At 33.0% G+C, this 20985-nt stretch overlaps 3 protein-coding genes across 3 annotated transcripts; 2 read left to right on the top strand and 1 right to left on the bottom strand.

Moving 5' to 3' along the window:
* Positions 1 to 12637: 12637 nt before the first annotated feature.
* On the top strand, positions 12638 to 14882 carry INS49_004228 (uncharacterized protein; the record flags this gene model as incomplete). The annotated part of the gene is made up of 6 exons (XM_043165018.1): positions 12638 to 12782; positions 12908 to 13596; positions 13676 to 13913; positions 13997 to 14134; positions 14203 to 14356; positions 14411 to 14882. The coding sequence occupies 6 exons, from the start codon at positions 12638 to 12640 to the stop codon at positions 14880 to 14882; spliced, it is 1836 nt and encodes a 611-aa protein (XP_043018668.1).
* A 1174-nt stretch (positions 14883 to 16056) lies between these two features.
* On the top strand, positions 16057 to 18342 carry INS49_004227 (uncharacterized protein; the record flags this gene model as incomplete). The annotated part of the gene is made up of 2 exons (XM_043165017.1): positions 16057 to 17425; positions 17483 to 18342. 2 exons carry the CDS (start codon positions 16057 to 16059, stop codon positions 18340 to 18342), a joined length of 2229 nt encoding a protein of 742 aa, XP_043018667.1.
* Positions 18343 to 18540: 198 nt separating this feature from the next.
* INS49_004226 (uncharacterized protein) lies at positions 18541 to 20443 on the bottom strand (the record flags this gene model as incomplete). Its single annotated transcript, XM_043165016.1, has 3 exons — positions 18541 to 18590; positions 18882 to 19305; positions 19358 to 20443. 3 exons carry the CDS (start codon positions 20441 to 20443, stop codon positions 18541 to 18543), a joined length of 1560 nt encoding a protein of 519 aa, XP_043018666.1.
* Positions 20444 to 20985: the final 542 nt, after the last annotated feature.

Raw genomic sequence — 20985 nt, 5'->3', positions numbered from 1 at the left:
AGTTTATTTTGCTAAGTATATGCCTAGGTTCTTTATTATATAAGTAAGGGCGGCAGCAGTAAAAATTATGGTAATAGCCTTTTTGGCAGTAATTAAGACCTCTTTATCCTAGCAAACAAACTAGCTATGTGGATTGCAAGCTTAATCCTTAGGAAGTATATTAAATTAATAGTTTTTTAGAATATTTTAATATTAAATATTGGGAAAAGGGCCGTATAAATATGGGCTTAATAAGTTCTTGTGTTAATTAAAAGTAAGGGAGTTAATTATATGCTTCTGCTTATTTTCCTTTATTAATTTTAAGTTCTTTAATATTTATTTACTTTTTTATATAATGTTATAAAGGTTTTAATTGCAGTAAAGTAAGTAATTATAATTAATTTAATATAAAATAAGGTATTAGCTAATTATAAACTTAGCTTATGCCTTAATAATAAAATGTTTAATAAGGAGATTAAGCAAGAAGTTATAAGGAATAAAAATATTATACTTAATATTATAATTAAAGAGGCTATTATACCCTTTTTTATAAAGAATTTATTAAAAAGCATTATAATTACCTTAATAATAAGCAAGCAAATTATTATAATAATTTATAATAATATATATATAAAGAAATATATATATTTCTTTATTATATAAGTAAGCTGCTTAATAATAACTTATTATTAATAACTTGCTAGCCTTATATAACTTAGCTATAAAGTAATAATACTTTAATATATAACTTTATTATAAGTATATTACGTTAAGGTCTTGGCTTATTAAGTATGAAATTACATAAAAGTTTAGCATAATAAAATTATTAACCTTAATAAATTTATAATTATAATAGCATTAAGTTGCTAAAAATAATAAATATTATTATATAATGAAATTAATAATAGCCTTTAAAGTAATATATAAATAGTTTATAAGCAAAATAATTATTTAAGCTTAATAATAAATAATATTAAGAAAAGCTAAAAAAATATATTATATATTTATAAATAAATAAAGCGAATTAATAAAAAGGGTAATTAAGTATATTAATTTATTATAAATTTATAATAAATTATTTATATTTAAGTAATTACCCTTTAAGTAATTTATATATTATATTAATGCAATAAAGTTATAATAGCTGGGCTAATATTAATCCTTTTATTTAATAACCTTTCTTATCTTATAGGTAAGTTTAGCCTTATATGCAATAATATTACGGCATTTAAGCCGCCCCTAGCCCCTTTATTTAATAGCCTTTCTTGCCTTATTAACAAGCTTAGCTAAAGAATATTTTTTAACTTAAAAAGTAAAAGATTTACCGCGGCATTACGCTTAGCTTATTAATAAAGGGCCTTTATCTTAGCTTTTTATGCCTTAAAATTATTAATTAACTCTTTAGCCTGCAAATAACTAGCTAGCATTTATATATTATAATAATTTAAATAACCTGCCCACTTAATAAAGTACTTAATAATTATTAAACCTTAGCTTACTTTATAATCTTGCCTTTAAATAATTCTTTTTATTTTATAATATTTAAAGGCCTTAAAGCTTTTAGCTTTATCTTTAATAGCATTTACTGCATTTATTAATAAAGAGTTATACTTATATGAGTTAAAACTTAATAGTTAGGCTAAGAATAGCTAAGTAATTATAATTATTATATATATATTTAAGTATAGTAAAATTATTAATTAGTAAGCTAGTTTGCTTATTTTTTTTAAAATCTTAAATAAGTTTATTTATTGTTAAAGAAACTTGCATAATAGCTTTTTAAGTAGGTTATATTCTTTTCTTAAGAATATATATACTTAGTTCCTTAATTAAAATTATATTTAATAATGCTTCTTATTATATTATTGCTTAATAGCTATTTAAGCTTTAATAATTGCAAGTTAGGCCTCCTCTTAATAAAGTTTGCAAAGTTATATAGGCCCTTAATTTGCTAATAATAATAATATAAAGAAATTAAAGCTATATAATATTTAATTAGCAAAGCATTTTATTAATTTATTATAAGCATTATTAAGATTAAATTGCAATATTAATATTAAATTTATTTATTTATAATTTAAATAAATAATAATTATTATTTATATAATTAATTTAATTGTTTAATTCTTAACTTTAAATTAGCTATTAATTTATAAATGCTATATAATAAAAAAAAGAAGTTTTAAATTTAGGTTCCTTTAAAGTTTTTATTAAAACTTAAAAAGAAACTTATAATTTTAATTAAAAATAATATATTTTAAGACTTCTTAATTACCAAGGTAAAGGGTTTTTAATAAAACTCCTGCTCAATTCTTTGCTATATATATAATATTTCTTAAAATAATAAGCATAACTTTAATATACTTATTAATAATAAATAAAAAGGAGTTAAAAAAGGGGGCTTATAATATTTCCTATAATATATACGCTATTAATACTTTTAAAAAATTAATAATAAAGTTTATTATAATAATATAAAATAAAATTAAAGGTAAAAATATATATTGCATTTTATTTAATAGTTTTTAATTATTATTTTAATTTATAGCGTATATAAAGTAAATATTTATATATTTATATACCTTATATTAATAGTTCTTAATAATAAATAAATCTTTTAATTCTTAGTAAACTCTTTCTTTATTAAAGTAATGCTTAAAGTTATAAGCATTAATTATAATAAAGTTAGCTATCCTTAAGGGAATATATAATTAATATTTTTTATAATACTTCTTAAAATAAAGGAAATTATTTATATTTAATTTAAATAGCAAGTTAATATAAATATTTAATTAATAAAGCTAACTTTAAATTTTAAATTATTCCTTATTATTAAAGTAGGCTTAAAGTATATTATTCTTAAATTTTAAGTTAAGTTAAGTTTTAAATAAAGTATAAATGGTTAAATTAAGAAGTTTATTTAAGATTTCTTTATTATTAATAGCTAATTAATATATTAATAATTATAATAATGCATTAGCAATAATATTAGTTATTCTTAATATATAATGCATTACAAGCTAATATTAGTTAAGGTATTTTAAAGTTAAAATAAGCTTAAGATTTATCTTTATTTTATTTATTATTTTTATAAAGGTATAATTAATAATATTAATAATTATAGTATAATTAATTAAAATATAAATTAATTATAAGTAATTAAATTTAATTATTATTTAAAGCTTTTGAATTAGCTATATAAAGCATGTTATTTTTAGCTTAATTAATTAGTATTTCTTTTTAATTATATTAATAATTTTACTTAAATATATTATTAATTATACTTATGTTTTTAATATTAATAAGTATTTATTTTATTTTTATTTATTAATAAGTTAAAAGTAAATGCTTAAGAAATTTTTTTTTAAGGCATTTAGTTAAATAAATAGCGGCTTAGTAGGATTATAATAAAAGAAAGCGTTTAAGCTAATTAAAATATTTTAAAAATTATAAAAAGCATAAAGTTTTTTTATAATAAGGTTAAAATTAGTTCTTTTTATATATTGTTTTTTAAAGTTGCCTTTAAGTAGCTTGCTTTTAATTTTTATAATAATTAGCATTTAGGATTTTTTATATTATAATAAATTAATTCTTTAGTTAAAATATAAGATTAAGTATTAAAGATATCTTATAAGCTTAATAAATTTTTTTAATTATTATAAGGTAAAAGGAAATTATAGCTTTATAATAATTTAAATTTAATTAATAATATTATATATTTTTAGCTTATTAATATAAAAATTAAGTAATTTTATAAATAAATATTTTAAGAAGGATTTCTTAAAAAAAAGTATTAAATTCTTAATCTTAAATAAGTTAAAGATTACTTATAAATATTATAAATATTTTATGGTTAAGTTAAAAAATATAATAATATTATTTATAAAGATAATAATAAAAAAGTTATATAATTATAAGGTATAATTTATATATCTTTAAATATAAATTAAGAAATTATAAAAACTTATTATTGCTACTTTAAACTATTTTTATTTATAATAACTTATAATAATAAATTTATTTTAATAAAGTTTATAAATTATAAATTAATAAAAGAAAATATTAATATTTATTATAAATAAGTAACTTTTATTATATATTCTTTATATAACCTTAAATTAAAGAGATAAGGGGTAGGTATTAAGGATAATAACTTTATTTAATATTTATAAATTTATTATTATTTAATCCTTATATTAATTATAAATTATTTGTTAAATAATAAAGATAAATAATTTAAAGAAAGTAGCTAAAATTATTTATTTAGCTTTTCCCTTTTAATAAAGGCTATTTATAAGCTTATTTATTATTTTTTAATTTTCTTTATTTAAATAATATAAGCGCTTATTAATCTTTTAATTTTGCTAATTATTTATTAAGGGTATCCTTATTTATTAATTCTTAAGAATTAAAATAAGGCTATTATCTTTAAAGATATATTAATATTTTTAAATTAGCTTTTTAGCTTTATAAATAAAGAATTTAAAAGAATGATAAATATAAACGTTATTTAATAACTTAACCTTAAATAAATTCTTAAATTTAAATATTCTTAATATGCCATTTATATAAAGTTGCTTTTAAAACTTTAAAAAATCTTTTTATAATGGTTTTTTAAAGGAATTATTTAATAAAAATATTGCTTAAATATTTTAACTTTACATTAATTTATTACTTAAACCTTAATTTAAGTTATTAAAAAAATTAATAAAATTAAAAAAAGCTAAGTATTAAAGAAAAGATTTATCTTAAGTAATTAGCATTATATGCATAAGGGCTTGTACTTTAATTTTTTAATTAAAGACTTTTATATTATTATAAATAAAAGAAGTAATTACTTTTAAATAGGAGTTTTTATAAATATATATAAGGTATAGCAATTAATTTATTGCAATAATACATATAAAATCATAGTTTATTAAGCTATTAATTTAACCTTTTTATTTAAGTTAAAATAAAAAGGTTATATTTTTTTTAACTTTATAATAAATATTAACATAATTTAATATAAATATAATAAGATTATAATATTTATATTACCCTTAGCTATATATATTTATTTAAGGGCTTTAATAAAGATTGCAATATTTATAATTATATTATTAAAGTATTTAAAGGCAACTTTTTTTTATAAGTTTAAAATATTAACCTAATAAAGAATTATAAACTTTTAACCTATTAATAAATTAATATTTAAATAATTAAGCATTTATGCTTTAATATATATAATGATAATTATTAAGTAGCCTTTTATAATAACTTAATGAAATATATTAAATTTAGCTTAATTAGCAGCCTTAATATAATTTACTCCTTAAATATTAATCTTTATAATTTAGTTTATTATAGCTTATAAAAAGTACTTTAAATAATCTTAAAAGATAATATATCTTAAGGCTTTAATATTATAATAAGCTATAAATAATAGTTTATTTATAGCTTCTTAGGTTTATATATAAGTATAAATATATAACTTATTATATAATGGTAAAACTTTTAATGGCTGGCTTATATATAATATTAGCTTACTTTATGCTGCTTTATAAGTAAATATATAAAAGTTTATTGCTAAATAAGCTTTTAAGTATTTCTTAAGTAATAATTTTAATATAAAAAAAGCATTATACTTATAATATACTTAGCTAAAATTAAAGTAAGGGTACTTATTTAAATATAAGTTAGTATTAATAATATAAATATTAAAGCTTATTTATATTAAGTTATATAAGTTTAGTTTATTAATAAAATAATAATTATTTTTTAATAATAAAGTAATTAGCTTGCTAATTTCTTTATTTAAGTTAAGTACCTTATAAATTAAATTATTTTTTATAATAAAAGTTTCTTTTTTTATAGCTTTTAGCTTATTATTTATAAGGAAATAACTCTTAATAATTAACTTATCTTTATAATAAGGATTATATTAAAATTTATTATTATATATATTAAATATTTAAATAATAGTATTTAAAAAGTTTTTAATATTATTTTATTAATTAAAGCGTTAATAAAGTTATAAATTTAATTATATATCTTGCTAAGGTTATTATAATTAATCTTAACTTTATTATAAATTATTAATTAATAACTTTTAAGCTTAAAATAAGCTTACTTATTTATTTTATTTATTTTAAATTTATTAATAAGTATTAAATAGTTTTTAATATTATTTTAAAGTTATATTTTAAAATATAAAGTTTAAAATATTATTTTAAAGTTATATTTTAAAATATAAAGTTTAAAATATAATTTTTAAAATAAAGTAGTTAAATTTATTAGCGCGGTTAGTTTGTTTTAAGTGCTTAGGGATAAAGATTTAATATATTAATATATATTAATAAAAGCATTTAATAAATAGGCTTAATTAAGGTTAAAAGGCGGGATGGCGGTTATATTTTTTAAAAAGCTTTTCTTATTATTATTTAATTCTTTTGCTATAAGTATTAAATTTCTTGCTTTTCTTATAACTTAATTTTAAATTTATAAAAGTCTTTATTAATAAGAGGGCGGTTAAAATAAGGAATAATTAATGCCTTATTAATTTAATTTTATATATTTTAAGTTATAAAAGAAGCTAATTGTTTAGCTAATGTTATAAAGTAGTAAATTTATTAAGTATACTTTTAAATATTTTAATTATTAAAAGCATTAATTTAAAAATAACGCTGCTAATTTAATAAGGTTTTAGCAATATTATATAAAATATAAAAGTTATTTAATAAATAGTTTTTTTATATTATTTAAGTCTTTATTTTTCTTTAAATTAACTTATAATGCTTATTATTATTAAGCATTATTTAAAACTAAAAATAAGTTATGCTTAATAAATAAAAAGATAAATTATAATAAAGCTAAGCTATATAATAAAGATTATTTTATAAATATAGCTTATATTAATTAATAAATCCTTAGGGGTTTTTTTTAAATAATAACCTTTTTTTTAACTTTAAATACTTAAATTAAATCTTAAAAGTTATTTTAATTTTTATATAATTTAAATTATTTAATAAAGATATTCTTAAAGTTTTAATTATTATAAAAGCTATTATATTTAAGTAAATAATTATTATTTGGTAAATCTTAATGCTTTTAGCTATAATTATATTATTAGTTTTTATTATTTTTTAGCTAATAAGCTTAATAAATATGGTAATTATTTAACTTTAAAGTTTTAATTATATGGTTTTTATTTTTTAAATTTTTAATGAAAAGGGCTTTAATTATAAAGAATTTCTTGCCTTGGCTAAAGGTTTAAGGCGGGATAAGGTTTATTACTTAATTTAAGCCTATATTAAATAACTATAAGTAGCGCGGTGGTTTGCTTTTAATAAATTTATAAGCCTTTATTATTATGCTAGTTTTTGCTTAATTAACCTAAAATGCTTAAAATAGCATTACCCTTATAGCTACTTATTATCCTTAATTTATTCTCTTTATAAGGATTTATACTTTATTTAATTAAAAATACTTTTTAATTAAGCTAGAAATTATAAGTTTTAAAGACTTATAAGGATTTAAAAAGGACTTTATTTAAGTATATGTAATATTAATACTTTAAGTTTCTTTGCAATTCCTTAAGTTTAAGTATAAAGATTAAAGTCTTAATAATAATTTAAGTATTAAGCTTAATTTTAAGAGATTTTAAGGGTTTTTACCAGGCCTTATATTTCAAATCCTTTTTATAAGTTTTTTAATTATATAATTAAGGTACTTATTTATAAAATATAAATTTTATATATTATAAGTTAGCAGGGTAAAGTATATATAATTTAATAATTGAAAATATTATTTTATTAATATTTTATAATTTAATAAGGTATTAGCTTAATAAAGCTCTTATAAAAATTTAATATATCTTAATTAAAATTAACTTAATTAAATCTTATTTAATAATTATTAATAAATAAATATATCTTTATAATAAATTAGCTAGCGTAATTAATAATAATAAGCGTATTTTTTAACTAGCTTTAAATTTATAAAGCATTAAGTTTAAAGATTATCTTAAAATATCTTTAAGAAAGTTAAACTTATTATTTAAGCCTTTAAGATTTAAATATTAATTTTAATTATTACTTATTTTTTAGCTAATTTAAATTAAAGATTTTATAGCTTTAATAAATTATATATATTAAAATAACGATTATATAAGAGCTGTTAAGTAATAAACGCTGCCGCGATATTTATTAAGTGCCGCTTTTTTTTAATTATAAAGATTAAAAAGATATTTACTCTTTTAAATATTACGGCTTATAGCTTAAATAACTATAAAAAATTCTTTATTAAATAGAAATTAAGAAGTAGTAATAAGAATATTAAGAAAAATTATATATTAAGTTTATATTTTATTTATAATATATTTATTATAAATTTATAATAAGCCTTGCCTTTTCTTATTTAATTAAAAGGGCTTAAGTTAATGCTTACCTAATTTATTAATTGCTAAGAATCCTGCAACTTAATTTATAAATATTAAGATATCATAGCAATAATAATCATAATTTACTCAATCCTTTTATAAGGCAATTATATAGTTAAAACATGTAATTATAGCTATTATTTTAATGGCTGGCAAAGATATAAAATTTAATGCCCCTGTAAATTCCAGGGGAATACATAGGGAATCTACTTATATATATATATATATAGTAAATTTATAGTAAATTCACCATGAATTTATTGTAAATATTAATATTTACGGTAAATTCACCATAAAAGTGCCGTGAATTTATAATTCCCCGTGAATTTACGGTGAATTCACCTAGAATCCACCATTGCCCATTTATATTATATTACTTTATTTAAAAAAGATAAAATTCTTTTAATTATTAAAATAATTTAAAAATTTAAAAAAAATAATATAAAATCTTTATTTATAATTTAAGCTATTAAAATCTTTTATATTTTTAAAATTATACTTTATTATAAAATAAATTAATAATGCTTTTATAAAAAATTATGCATTAATATATATAAACTTAATTAAATTAAAAAGTAAATATTTATTTAATATATTATTAAGTAAAATATTTAAAAGTTTTCCTTATAATTTTTTAATATAAAAAATATAATTAACCTTTTATTAATATTATATAATATTAAACTTATTAATAAGCATTAAGCTTAATATTTTATAAATTTATAACTTACTTTTAAAATTAAGTTTAATTATTTTTATAATTATTAAAAAGCTTTTTATAAAAATTTAAAGATTATTATAAATTAATTTAAATTACTTTATAATATAATAATTAAATATAAAATTATAAATAATAATATTTATAATTTTAATAAAATTAACTTTATAATAAATATAATTATTATATTAATAATAATTATATATATTAATAAATATAAAAAAGCTAAATTAATTTAATTTAATAATTAAAAATAAGTTATAATGATTAAATATATTAATATAAAAAGTTAATATATTTTATTATTTATAATTATTTAAAGTATTTATTATTTTATAAGTTAAATTATAAAGTTAGGTTTCTTAATTAATTAAGTTATTAAATTTACTTTAAATAAATAAATAAATAATAAAATTAATTTAAAATAAATTTAATATTTTAATAAATATATTAAGTAATAAATAAAAAGTATATATTAAATATTAATATTAAATAATTATAAAAGTTATATATTAATTAAGTTTAATTAATATTATAAGAATAATAATATTATTTTTATTAATATATTATTATATTCTTTTTATTTATTTTAATTATTAAATATTATATTATACTTATTTTTAAAATATATATATAATAATTAAATTAATTTCTTTATTTAAGTATTTATTAAATATATTATTAAGTTTAAGTTTTTTTTTATATTTATAATAGCTTATAATAAAATCTTTATAAAGAATAATATTAAGGCAGTATTTAAAAAAGCTAAAATCTTACCTTAAGATTTAAATTTTATTATTTTTAAGCTTAATATATGCTTATAAATTCTTATATAAATTCTTTTTATTTCTTCTTAATATTAAAAGTTTTAAATATTATTTAATACTTAATAAATTATTAAGTAATTAAACTTTATTAAAAGCAAGATCTTTATTTATTAAAAAAGCTTTCTTATATTAATTATAAAGGCTATTAATTAAATAATAAAAAATATATAAATAATAATATATAAACTTATTATTTTAAAGAATTAAGTTTATATTCTTAAGGATATTAATATAATATTTATTAAATATTAAAGAATTAAAAAAACTTAAGTATAGCTTAAAGAAATATTTATTATTAAAAAACTTTAAGCTTTTATTTAAGAAAAATAAAAGGGAAAGTAATTAATTAATAAAATAAATAATAATATTAAGGAAGTAATTTATAATAAATTAATTAAATAATAATATAATAATTATAATAAGATTAAATATAATATAAAAACTTATAAAAAAGATAAAAAAGAATTAAATTAATTAAATTTTAATTATATTATAATAAATTTAGCTTAATTAACATTAAATAATATAAATATATTTATTTTAATAATTTATAATAAATTATATTTTTAATAATATAATTAGCATTATTTAATATAAAATATAAGTTTCTTATTAAAAGTTGCTTATTTTAAACTTATATTATATTTATATTAATTACTTTAAATTAATTAAATTAATTAAAAATAAAGAATTTAAAGTAATTAGCATTAATTAATGCTAACTTTTTATTTATTTATTAACTTTAAAATAATGTTAATATTAGCTAAAGTTAAGTAAAGTTATAAAAATCCGCTATTTATTAATATTTATTACTTATTAATAAACTACATTATATATATATATATAATATATAAATATATAGTTATAACTTTATAAACAAGGCTAATTAATTAAATAATTCCTTAATATCAATGGAAGAGGGTTCTTACATCATTATAATGGGAAACTAAGGTTGGAAATAATGGCATTTATGGGTAGCGAGGGCGGTCCAAATCAGGGGTGGTCCAAATCGGGTAAGGGGATGTTAAATGGTCGTCAGGAGTAGCTCATTTTTGTTAATTGAATCAGGTCCCATGCACAGTGGGACGTTAACGATTTTGACTGCTTGTGTCAAAATAACCCGAGTCATGCATACTCGCACAAGTAAATAACCCCTGCGCTCATCCAAACCGAAGTTCATCCAAGCAATGCGAAAAGCAGGGGCTCAATAGTCTTATCTCTACTGCACGGCATGCATCTCACACCCCCCTGCCCTGCGCTGCCACCCTGCCACCTTGTTGGGTTCACACTAGCCGCATGAAGCAGCTGTGTGGGACCGATGATACCCGCCGCCAGACCGAGCGACGGGCCCCGATGCTGCGGTTTGCAAACATTGCGCCGCCGCCGCAGGCCCTTAGCCGCCGGTTGTTTGTCACTTTTCCAAGCCTCGTTAAAGTGCCCAGGCGGCGAAGACCATATCTGTTAAGCAGCTCAGCCCCGAGTTGAAGAGAGCTTTTCCTTGGTAGCGCCACTGCGACTTTGAGATATTTTCATGTCCTCAAAAATCGTGACCGGCCCAGTTATCACGCTCGCCCTCACCGCAGATCACTGAGACCTAATCGAGAAGGTGGTCGGGAAGGACCCGCTTTGCCGAACTTGAAGGCTTGATATCAGACGACTCCCATTCGTACTAGCATAGTCCCTGCCCCTGTTCCTGTTCGCGTCTACAACGTAGTACTTCCGCCACGATTCTATCACGCCATTAACATCTTCACGATAATCGCCCAGTCGCCGACTCGCCGCACCGTTCATCTCTGGTCTTTTCTTGTCCAGGGGAACTTCAACAAGCCTTCCCGGCATGCGGCGCCACTGCGATTCTTCTGCAGTGCAACGCCCCCGCCAAGATGCCCCGCCTGTGTAATACTCGTCCAGTGTATTGTGCGCAGCCTATGTACATGATATGACTGATTAGATTGTATCAGGATCTTGTACACGTTCGACCAGCACAAACATATGTTGTGAACCCACCTACTGTACAGTATCCGTACAGGGTCTTCCCTTAATCTTTATCCATGTAGGTACGACGTACCCGCATATAATGTAACCCTGCCAACCAATCAAAAGGCCTTAATTTCGGCTTAGTAACTGCATATCGGCACCCTGATATGCATTTATATCTCTGCTAAAATTAAAAGGTATAGCATAACTACCTTGCCTAACCTCACACTACCCCACCCTATAGCTATTGCTAGCTAACAGCCAGCTAGCCGTTTAATTTTATAAAGCTCTTAAATAACTTATTTTATAATTAAAAAAAGAAGAAAAAGTTAATGCTACTAAGGATTAAATTATAAGCACTTTTTATTTAAATAAGTTAAAATTATTAATTGCAAATAATATATTAAGATAAAGATATAATATTATAATTAAAAAACCTTAAAATATAAGCAGGCTTCCTAGTAAATACTAATACCTTTATTATGGACAGGCATGCGCAGCTATTAGTCCAAATTAACTCAGGGGACCCCTCGCCAACCGCTAGAAGTCACGAATTAGCCTTCTTTAAGGGAAAACCCTGTACTAGCAGCACTCTGGCCGGGCAATCCCTTGTGGCTATCTGCCATGCCTCCATTAACAGACAAATGGTAACGGAAATATGGTGGGTATCATCCTCGCCCGTTGGCTCCACTTTGATGCACCCGGTTGGCGGTCACGATGGCACCTCGCATCGCACCCGCAGGGTTCCATCTGCACCTCCTTCTGGAAGGTTTTGTGCCGACGCTCGGGGCGACTTTCCTGTTCCTGGGTCTATCATTCATGTTCCTCGCCCTGCTGATACGTTGCGACGCGTCCTGGGTCTGTGAGCTTCGCGTCCTATTTAATAGCTGTGGTGGTCCACCCTTTCTCCTTCCCGAGCTCTCTCTTCTCCCTCACCCCCGTCTCTCCTTGTCAGTCAGTCAGTCGTTCTCATCTGGTTCTGCCAAGTCGACGACGCCAAGATGAAGGTGTCAGCTCTCCTCACCACCGGCGGCGCCCTGCTCGCCACCGGCGTCTCAGCCATCAAGCCCGTCAACTTTATGCACCTGGTGCCTCCTCCTCTGGATATCGCCGATACCGAGTTCGCCTCCAGCCTCGTCCAGAGGCGCGACACCAACTCCTCGGCCACCGTGGGAAACGGCACCTTCCAGCAGATCCTCGACCACTCGGACCCCTCCAAGGGCACCTTCAGCCAGTCCTTCTGGTGGAGCACCCAGTACTGGCAGGGACCCGGCTCACCAGTCGTCTTCTTCACTCCGGGCGAGGTCGCAGCCGCAGGATACACCGGATACCTGACGAATAGGACCCTCACCGGTACCCTGGCACAGGAGCTCGGCGCGGCCGCGGTCATCCTCGAGCACCGGTACTGGGGCGAGTCGAGCCCGTTCGACGAGCTGACCACCGAGAACCTGCAATATCTGACCTTGGAGAACTCCATCTACGATACGACGTATTTCGCCAAGAATGTCAAGTTTCCCTTCGTCACCAACGCCAGCAGCAATGCCGACAGCGTGCCTTGGGTGTTCTCCGGCGGCAGCTACAGCGGTGCCCTCGCGGCGTGGGTCGAGAGCGTTGACCCGGGCACGTTCTGGGCCTACCACGCCTCCAGCGCTGTGGTTGAGGTCATTTACGATTTTGTAAGTACTATTCGTAAATTCAGCGTACATCTATGGAACCCAGGTGTGTGACAAAAAACTAACACTGTTTCGTGAACAGTGGCAATACTTCGCGCCCGTGCAGGAGGGCATGCCCGCCAACTGCAGCGCGGACGTGTCCAAGGTCATCGAGCACGTCGACAGCATCCTGCTGGGCGACGACGACGAGGCGAAGCAGGCCCTCAAGGAGAAGTTCGGCCTCGGCGCTGTCGAGCACGACGATGACTTTGCTAGCGCTCTGGAAAATGGGCCTTGGCAGTGGCAGATTCACGACTTTAACTCTAACTACTCTTCCTTCTGTATGCCGGCCCCAGTGGTTCCCGAAGTTGGGAATTGTTGTGAAAGCATTCCTGTAAATCTTTGCTAACCATCGTTTGGACAGTCCAATTCTGCGACACTATTGAGAACGTCGGCCCTCTGTATCCCAACTCCACTGTTGTCCCCGGAGCCGAGGGCGTCGGCTTAGAGAAGGCTCTAGAGGGATACGCCAACTGGGTCAAGAAGGAACTGATCCCTGGATGTAAGTCATTCGTGAGCGCAGTCATTTTATTTGAGATGTGTTACTAAATATTCGTTTCTTGTTAATAGACTGCGCTGGATATGGCTACGATGAGTGGTCGGACGACGACAGCCTCGGGTGCTTCGACTCGTACAACGAGACCAGCCCAATCTACACCGATGTGACCGTCAGCAACCCTACTAGTATTGACCGCCAATGGACATGGATGCTCTGCAACGACCCGTAAGTCTCAAACTTGCCCAATCTGTCAACTCTCAGCTAACTTGGCCACCCAAGCTTCGCCTACTGGCAAGACGGCGCTTCCGAGGGCACGCCGACTATCGTCTCCCGGCTCGTGACGGCAGAGTACTGGCAGCAGCAATGCGCGCTCTACTTCCCTCCTCCAGGGACCTACGGCAGCGCGGAGGGCAAGACGGTAGAGGACACCAACGCCTACACGGGCGGGTGGGACCGCGCAGGGAACACGACGCGCCTGATCTTTGTCAACGGCCAGTGGGACCCCTGGAAGGACGCCACAGTTTCGAGCGAGTTCCGGCCCGATGGACCGTATGAGGGCACCAAGGACGCACCAGTGCTGGTCATCCCTGGAGGTATCCACTGCAGCGACTTGTCGATGACGAATGGCAGGGTCAACGCTGGTGTCAAGGCTGTGCAAGATGCTGTCATTGACCAGATTGTAGAGTGGGTTGGGGAGTTTGATCCTGAGGAGGGCAAGGCTGAGCAGGTGGCTTTGAGGAAGCGGTCATGATTGAATGTATCCAGTCCCTCAATACACAAAGTGTTGTGCATGTTTCTGGATGACTCACGAATTGTGCCTCACCGTGCTGAAAGAATTCTTGGTCCCGCTAATTCGTAATTGAGACTAGTCCAGATTTCTTGAATTGCTTGGTCTAGTTTAGGTATTTGCTCACAGACGACTCAAGATGTGCATCCACGAACTTGATCCAGATTGCACCTGACATACTCTGACTCACTGAGAGGCGCAAGCTTTGGGCTATTGACGTCATGACTGGTTCACGGCAGAGCCCCACGTGAATCAACAAACAAACGATATGCTTTTGGCGTGTCTATAAAAATGCACAGACCCATGAGGTTTGGGCATCCATGAGATGCGACTACCCGGTCCTTTCCCGGTGTTAGCATCGTTCTCTCAGTGAACTAGGTAGAGTCTGGATGACATTCATTAGAACCCATACATACATTCCAAGTAAAATCAATAGAAAACTTTTGAACAGAATTGCCAAAGTAATGATATGCTTGATGCCAGCTCCTGGAAGAAGACACTCATCCATCTCACGTTGGCACCAGGCATGTGCACATATACACTCATATCAAAGCGTTTGCAATTTTACCGTGAGACTATGGTCCAAGAAGGGTACCAGCATAACTTAGGGAGTGTCTCAGCCCCGTACAACGGGTGGCTGATTCTCAGACAGACATTCTAAGCCAACTTCTTCATGCCCAACAGTCAATCTCCCAGCTTGAGTGAGAATTCCTGTAGTACCTGGATACGGTGAATAGTCTCAATCACCCATCCGTCTTCACCCATCCGGTCTTCACCCATCCATTTTCACCCGTCCGTCCAGTCACAGACCCTTTGGACGACTATTTATACCGTAGGATGCAAGCCATCCGGCCTGATCTCTTCCTTTCCTTTCCCTTTCTGTAGTCTCAATACAGCCATTGTTTGCCTGTTTCCCCCGCTCAGCACAACACTTCCCTTCTCGCATTGCCCTTTCACAACTATCTCAGCGATTCGAAAGTATCAATTCAGGATCACAAGAGTTGCTCACAATTGGTTGCCCAATTTTGCCTCCGTCCTCTGAGAAACTGTCTAACGACAGAAGCAAACCCATTCCACAACACGCACGACACAAGCACCACGGAATTCCTCCTGTCTTGCCCAAATACCGGCAATCAAGATGTCTGAGCATTCAACGCCGTCCTCTGTGGACCGCCAGGAAATACCTCGATATCCTGGCGAGAAGCCCATGCCTCCAAGAACACCAAGCAATGATGAGGCCGCGCTATACATTGCGAAGCTAGCAATTCAAGCCAAGGACAGGCTCAAGAACAAGAGAAACTCAAAGTCAAAGAAAACCAGTGATGACTGTGCTGATCAGAAACAAGAGGAGGCACAGCCTGTCAATGTCGAGACGGACCCACAGCCAGAGGATCCCCAGATCGAGGCTGCAACGATCCCCGGAGCACAGAGTTGTGCAGACTCTCCACACGAAACTTCACAGTCAGGCCAGGAGAGCACCGAATCTCCTATCCCTTGGCCGGATATGCCATTTGCGTACGGAGACTTTTCAACGCTCAGACTTCCACTGAAGTCGATGTACGATGGAAGTGGACAGTGGCCGAAGAGAACCCGTCATGGTGGAAAGAAATACAGCTGGAGCAACATTGGATTTCCCCGGGACGATTCCCTGCTTGTCCCTGACTTCGAGGAAAACACCCACATCGATAAAGACGAGCCGTACACCATGGAGTTGGCTACGGATGTCAACAACATTCGTTACAAGGATCCAAAAGAGATTGCTGATGGAGCCGTCGAGTCTCTCCAAGAGAAGAACCGTACCATCGAAACCTTCACCGTCCACGGTCGTACTGTTTGCCGAGTCAAGTTCAGCGACGTCAATGCCTTTGGCAAGGGATCCCCGTACAGCTTGTCCACAATGTCCAAGTCGATTGAACAGAAGATCAACGAGGATTTCCGTGTGCCGCCCAACCTTCAAATTGAGCGTTGGGTGATGGCTCACGTCCTGCTATCCATGGGTGGAGAGATTGGTGGCAGAACTGATGACTACTGGAGCCGAGCTCGTAGTCTCGCACAACAACAGCTCTATGTCAACCCCGGTCTTGAGGTCGAAGCCAGACAGCAGATGGAGGCGGGTGACCACGAGAAGGACCCGGCATTTTCAAAGATGTTGGCGCTTGTGAAGAAGGGCTGTCCTATGAAAGCATACAACCTCTATCACCAGGCCCAGAGAAACGACTACGCCACGGAGAACGGTCTGCTCTACAAGGTAGAGAATACGGACATAATCCTGGTCTTGGACCAGTCCGACAATATGATCCTGTTCCAGTGCGGTGACGTCTTCAAGCAGCTCCTTACAAAGGCTGTCCAGAAGCTCGCTGCTCAATCGTTTGAGACGTACAGCACCCTTACTCCGATACCATGGCCAGATATGACTCGACACGGCCTCCATTGGATCTCGTTCCTTTCCGAGAGACCGGACCTGGACTTCCGAAACCAAGACAACGATCCACGTCTGGCGAAGTCAGGTAATACACCATCCCCTGAAATATACTGTTCATATCTAGCTAATCAATGCCTTTCAGGTGTCTTCCACATCGGAGCTCGCTGCGAGATCGGTGACCCGGATGGTCAGAAACTCCCAGGTCCCACCAAAGACAACGCCGGAAGAAGAGTGTCTCTTCGCGGTCACGTCTTTCACCAGCTAGTGAAGTTGCGCTACAGTGCCTTCGGGGCATGCACCGAGATGTCCAAGTTCTTCTTCCAAATCCTCGAGCCAACCCTCATGCAGCAATACATCCGTGTTGCGGACGAGGTCGCCAAGCTGGGAGTTCCATTCCAGACCAGACGCTCGGGCGAGCCCTTCTCGATGCGGGCTCTGCTGGTCAACCTGATGACGTACGAGCACCAGGATACTGGAGACTGGCACCATGGATATGCGTTCCTTCTGCCCGTCGGCGACTTCACAGGCGGAGACCTCGTCTTGCGGGAGCTGGGTTTGCAGATCGAGGCTCCGTCGGGCTGTCTGCAGATGCTCCGGGGCCGTGAGCTCAGGCACTCCATCACCAAGTGGAGTGGACGGCGCTTCGTTTGCGTCAACGTCACCCACGAGTCTGTCCGGAGGTGGGCACTCCGCTCGCTAGGTGAGGAGGTTAATGAAGAGAAAACCTCCCGCACCCATTCGATCTTGTCAGATTGCATCGATAAGGAGCCGGAGGATGTTGTGCCGGAGGACCAGCGAGAGGAGGAGATGTCTCACTGGTTGCCCGAGAGTGAGGATGAGCTTGGGGAATCGGTTCACGGTGGCTCTGAGGCATCACTGCCATCGGAACCTGAGCGAGAGCGCCCGTCCAAGTCCAAGCACAGGGCTGCCAGCTCTTCCGACGCCTCCGCGGAGGCTAGCGACCAGAACGCGGGAAATGCGAAGCGTCAGAAGAAGGCTTGAGGTGGTATTGAGCTTGACATCCAGTGGATCGGAGTGGCGACTGAAGAAGTAATGGTGGGATGTGCACAGCTACTCATGCATCGGGCTGAGACCGAACATGTTGAGAGATGGAATGCCGTCAACACGGAGATGATATGAGATGGCTTAATAGTAGATGCGTGCCATCGGGGGATCATCGCGTCTGTGTCACATACATAATCAGGTATCTCCAGGTATTGTGACCAGCTGCTCCTCATCCAGCTCGTCGACTAGTCAAAGTGTATTTTAGACAACCACAAGCAGAAGAAAATCATCATGAATGAGAAGATCGTGAAACTCGCAGAACACTGCGAAAACCCGTATTGCTGCAGACCACTTCACGATGTCTCTGTATCTGTACAGCCTGTGCTAGTATGCTACCACAAAGCTATTACGCTAACTGCAGGTCCGTCCCATGTAGTCAATCCCGAGTAATCAGTCCAAAGTAATCACTCCCGTGTAATCATGTGAACGAGAAATCTATATCGTAGCTGTCTACTCGTCCGACGTATAATACTTACTAGCGATAGGCTGCTGTATCTGATTAGAGTCAACGGGAATCAAGCGTCTCGACTTCTCCTTGAACTCCTCAAATCCTTTATACCACGCCTCATCCACACCCTTCATAGGCTCAACACCCATCTCATCAACCCCCTCGTTCACCCAAGCCAGAATCTCTTCCATGTACGGAACTTGATTCTGGATCAGGCTGTGGAACGCCTTGCCCTTGTCCCCCTTAGCTTTACGGGCGGCGTACTCGGCTCGCATAGCCTCGTCTGACGGCAGCTTGGCGAGGCCCGCGTACACGCGGGCCACCACCTCAGCCTGGAACTCGAACATGGAGAATGTGGAGGTGTAGTATGGCACACCAACGAACGTCAGGGTCGGGTCAGGCATGTAGAACTTGGGGATGAATGGAGTCAGCATGGAAATCCGGAAAGAGGACTAAACGGCGCTTATGGGTACTAACGATGTCTTTGTGCAGATTATGTGTGACACACTTGTCTGCTGTGATGATGATACTCTCATCCGCGTCGTCGGCAGCTATACTCTCAGATTCGAGCCCGGTGAGAAAGGGATATGTAGTCTGGTAGCCCGAGGCAATGATAACATGGTGGATATCTTGGAGAACCCGTCCATCAGCCAGATGCACTGTCCCTGGGATCGGTGCGCCAGGTGTCTCCGATCCATCGGAGATGCTCTTTCCCTCGTCGAGCTTGAATGACTTCAGACCCGCCACGCGCTCCGAGTTGGCAGGCAGGAAGGACTTGTCGAGGTCGAATTTGCCGCCGCGGGAGGACTGGTAGGTCCTGTTGGCCAGACCGTCGAGCTCCTTGGCGATGTCGAGAGACGAGACTCCCGCGCCGATGAGGAGCACGTTCTGGTCCTTGTAATGGTTCGGGTATCGGTAGCTCTTCGAGTGCCTCACCCTGTCAGGGTATTTCCTCTTCCACTCAGCCAGACCCCGAACTTCCGGGATGAGCGGGACGTGGTAGTGGCCCGCGGCGACGACAACGGCATCGAAAGTCCAATCCTTGTTCTGGAAGGAGTATTTACCATCGTCATTCTTCAGGAGTGTCTTGGTGCGCACATCCCACTTCCCGGTTGCCGCGTTCTTGACGGCTTCTTCGACGCGGGTGTCGAACAGCGTCACGTCGTGGGCACCAGTCTCTTGTGAGAGACGCTGCACGTATGTCTCGATCTCGTGGTGGGTGACGTGGTCTGGAGTTCCTTCGGGCCACTGCAGCAGAGTCGTCTTCATCATCGTTGTTGGGACGTTGTTCATGAGTCCCTCATAGCAAGGCCCTGGTGGTGCATGCAGGAGTGCGATTTCGTCTTGGTCCTGAGATTCCCGGCTGTCCTTGGGGCTCGCGGCACCATCTGGTGTGTGGCTCCCTTCGGGGGACTCTGTGCTTGGATATTCAGGATCCCGATCTGGCCGTGGATCGAAGTGCCAAAGGCCGCCAGTCACACTGGAGCGTTCGAACACCACGACCTCGAAGCCGTGGCGTAGGAGATGAGCTGCTGACGAGACGCCGCTGATTCCGGCGCCAATGACCGCTACTGACTTGATTGGGGCCATGGTCGATTCAGGGTGCCGTACTAGCACTCCGACGTCTTTCAGGAGTCAGGGCGGCGCCAAGAACTTTGGGGAGCTGGGACGAGTCTAGGATAGTCTTGTTAGGCTGATGATCAGCGACAAGATCTTGGTGATAGGGCGTTTATGGAACTGTTTTTAAGTCAGGCTTGATGAATGTTCTTCGACAGGTCCGAGTGCCAACCGCCAGACGGGGGCTTATGCCGCGGTCGGCGCCGAGGTGACACTTCGCGGGAGCACGCCATCTACATATCCGAATTGCGTTATAGAGGGGTGCCAACCCTAAACACATTCTGGATCTATCGCGGCGGAGAAATGATTAGAAACCCAGTACAATACCCCGTAATGAGGCACAAAGTTATTGGCCTGCCGACAGATCCGTGTCCACTACGGGGGGACTGGGAGACTCGCTCGCTGCATATGGGTGGATAAGTTTGTCCACCACCTACATTAATGAATTGCGCCATTCACAGTATCATGCCGCAGTTGCAGTAGACATGGCCTGTGAAGAAATACCCCCGGCACCT

Source organism: Diaporthe citri, assembly GCF_014595645.1.
Source record: "Diaporthe citri strain NFHF-8-4 chromosome Unknown scaffold_11, whole genome shotgun sequence".
Lineage (NCBI taxonomy): Eukaryota > Fungi > Ascomycota > Sordariomycetes > Diaporthales > Diaporthaceae > Diaporthe > Diaporthe citri.
The sequence above is the reverse complement of the archived record's forward strand: the minus strand, read 5'-3'. Positions and strand labels throughout refer to the sequence as shown.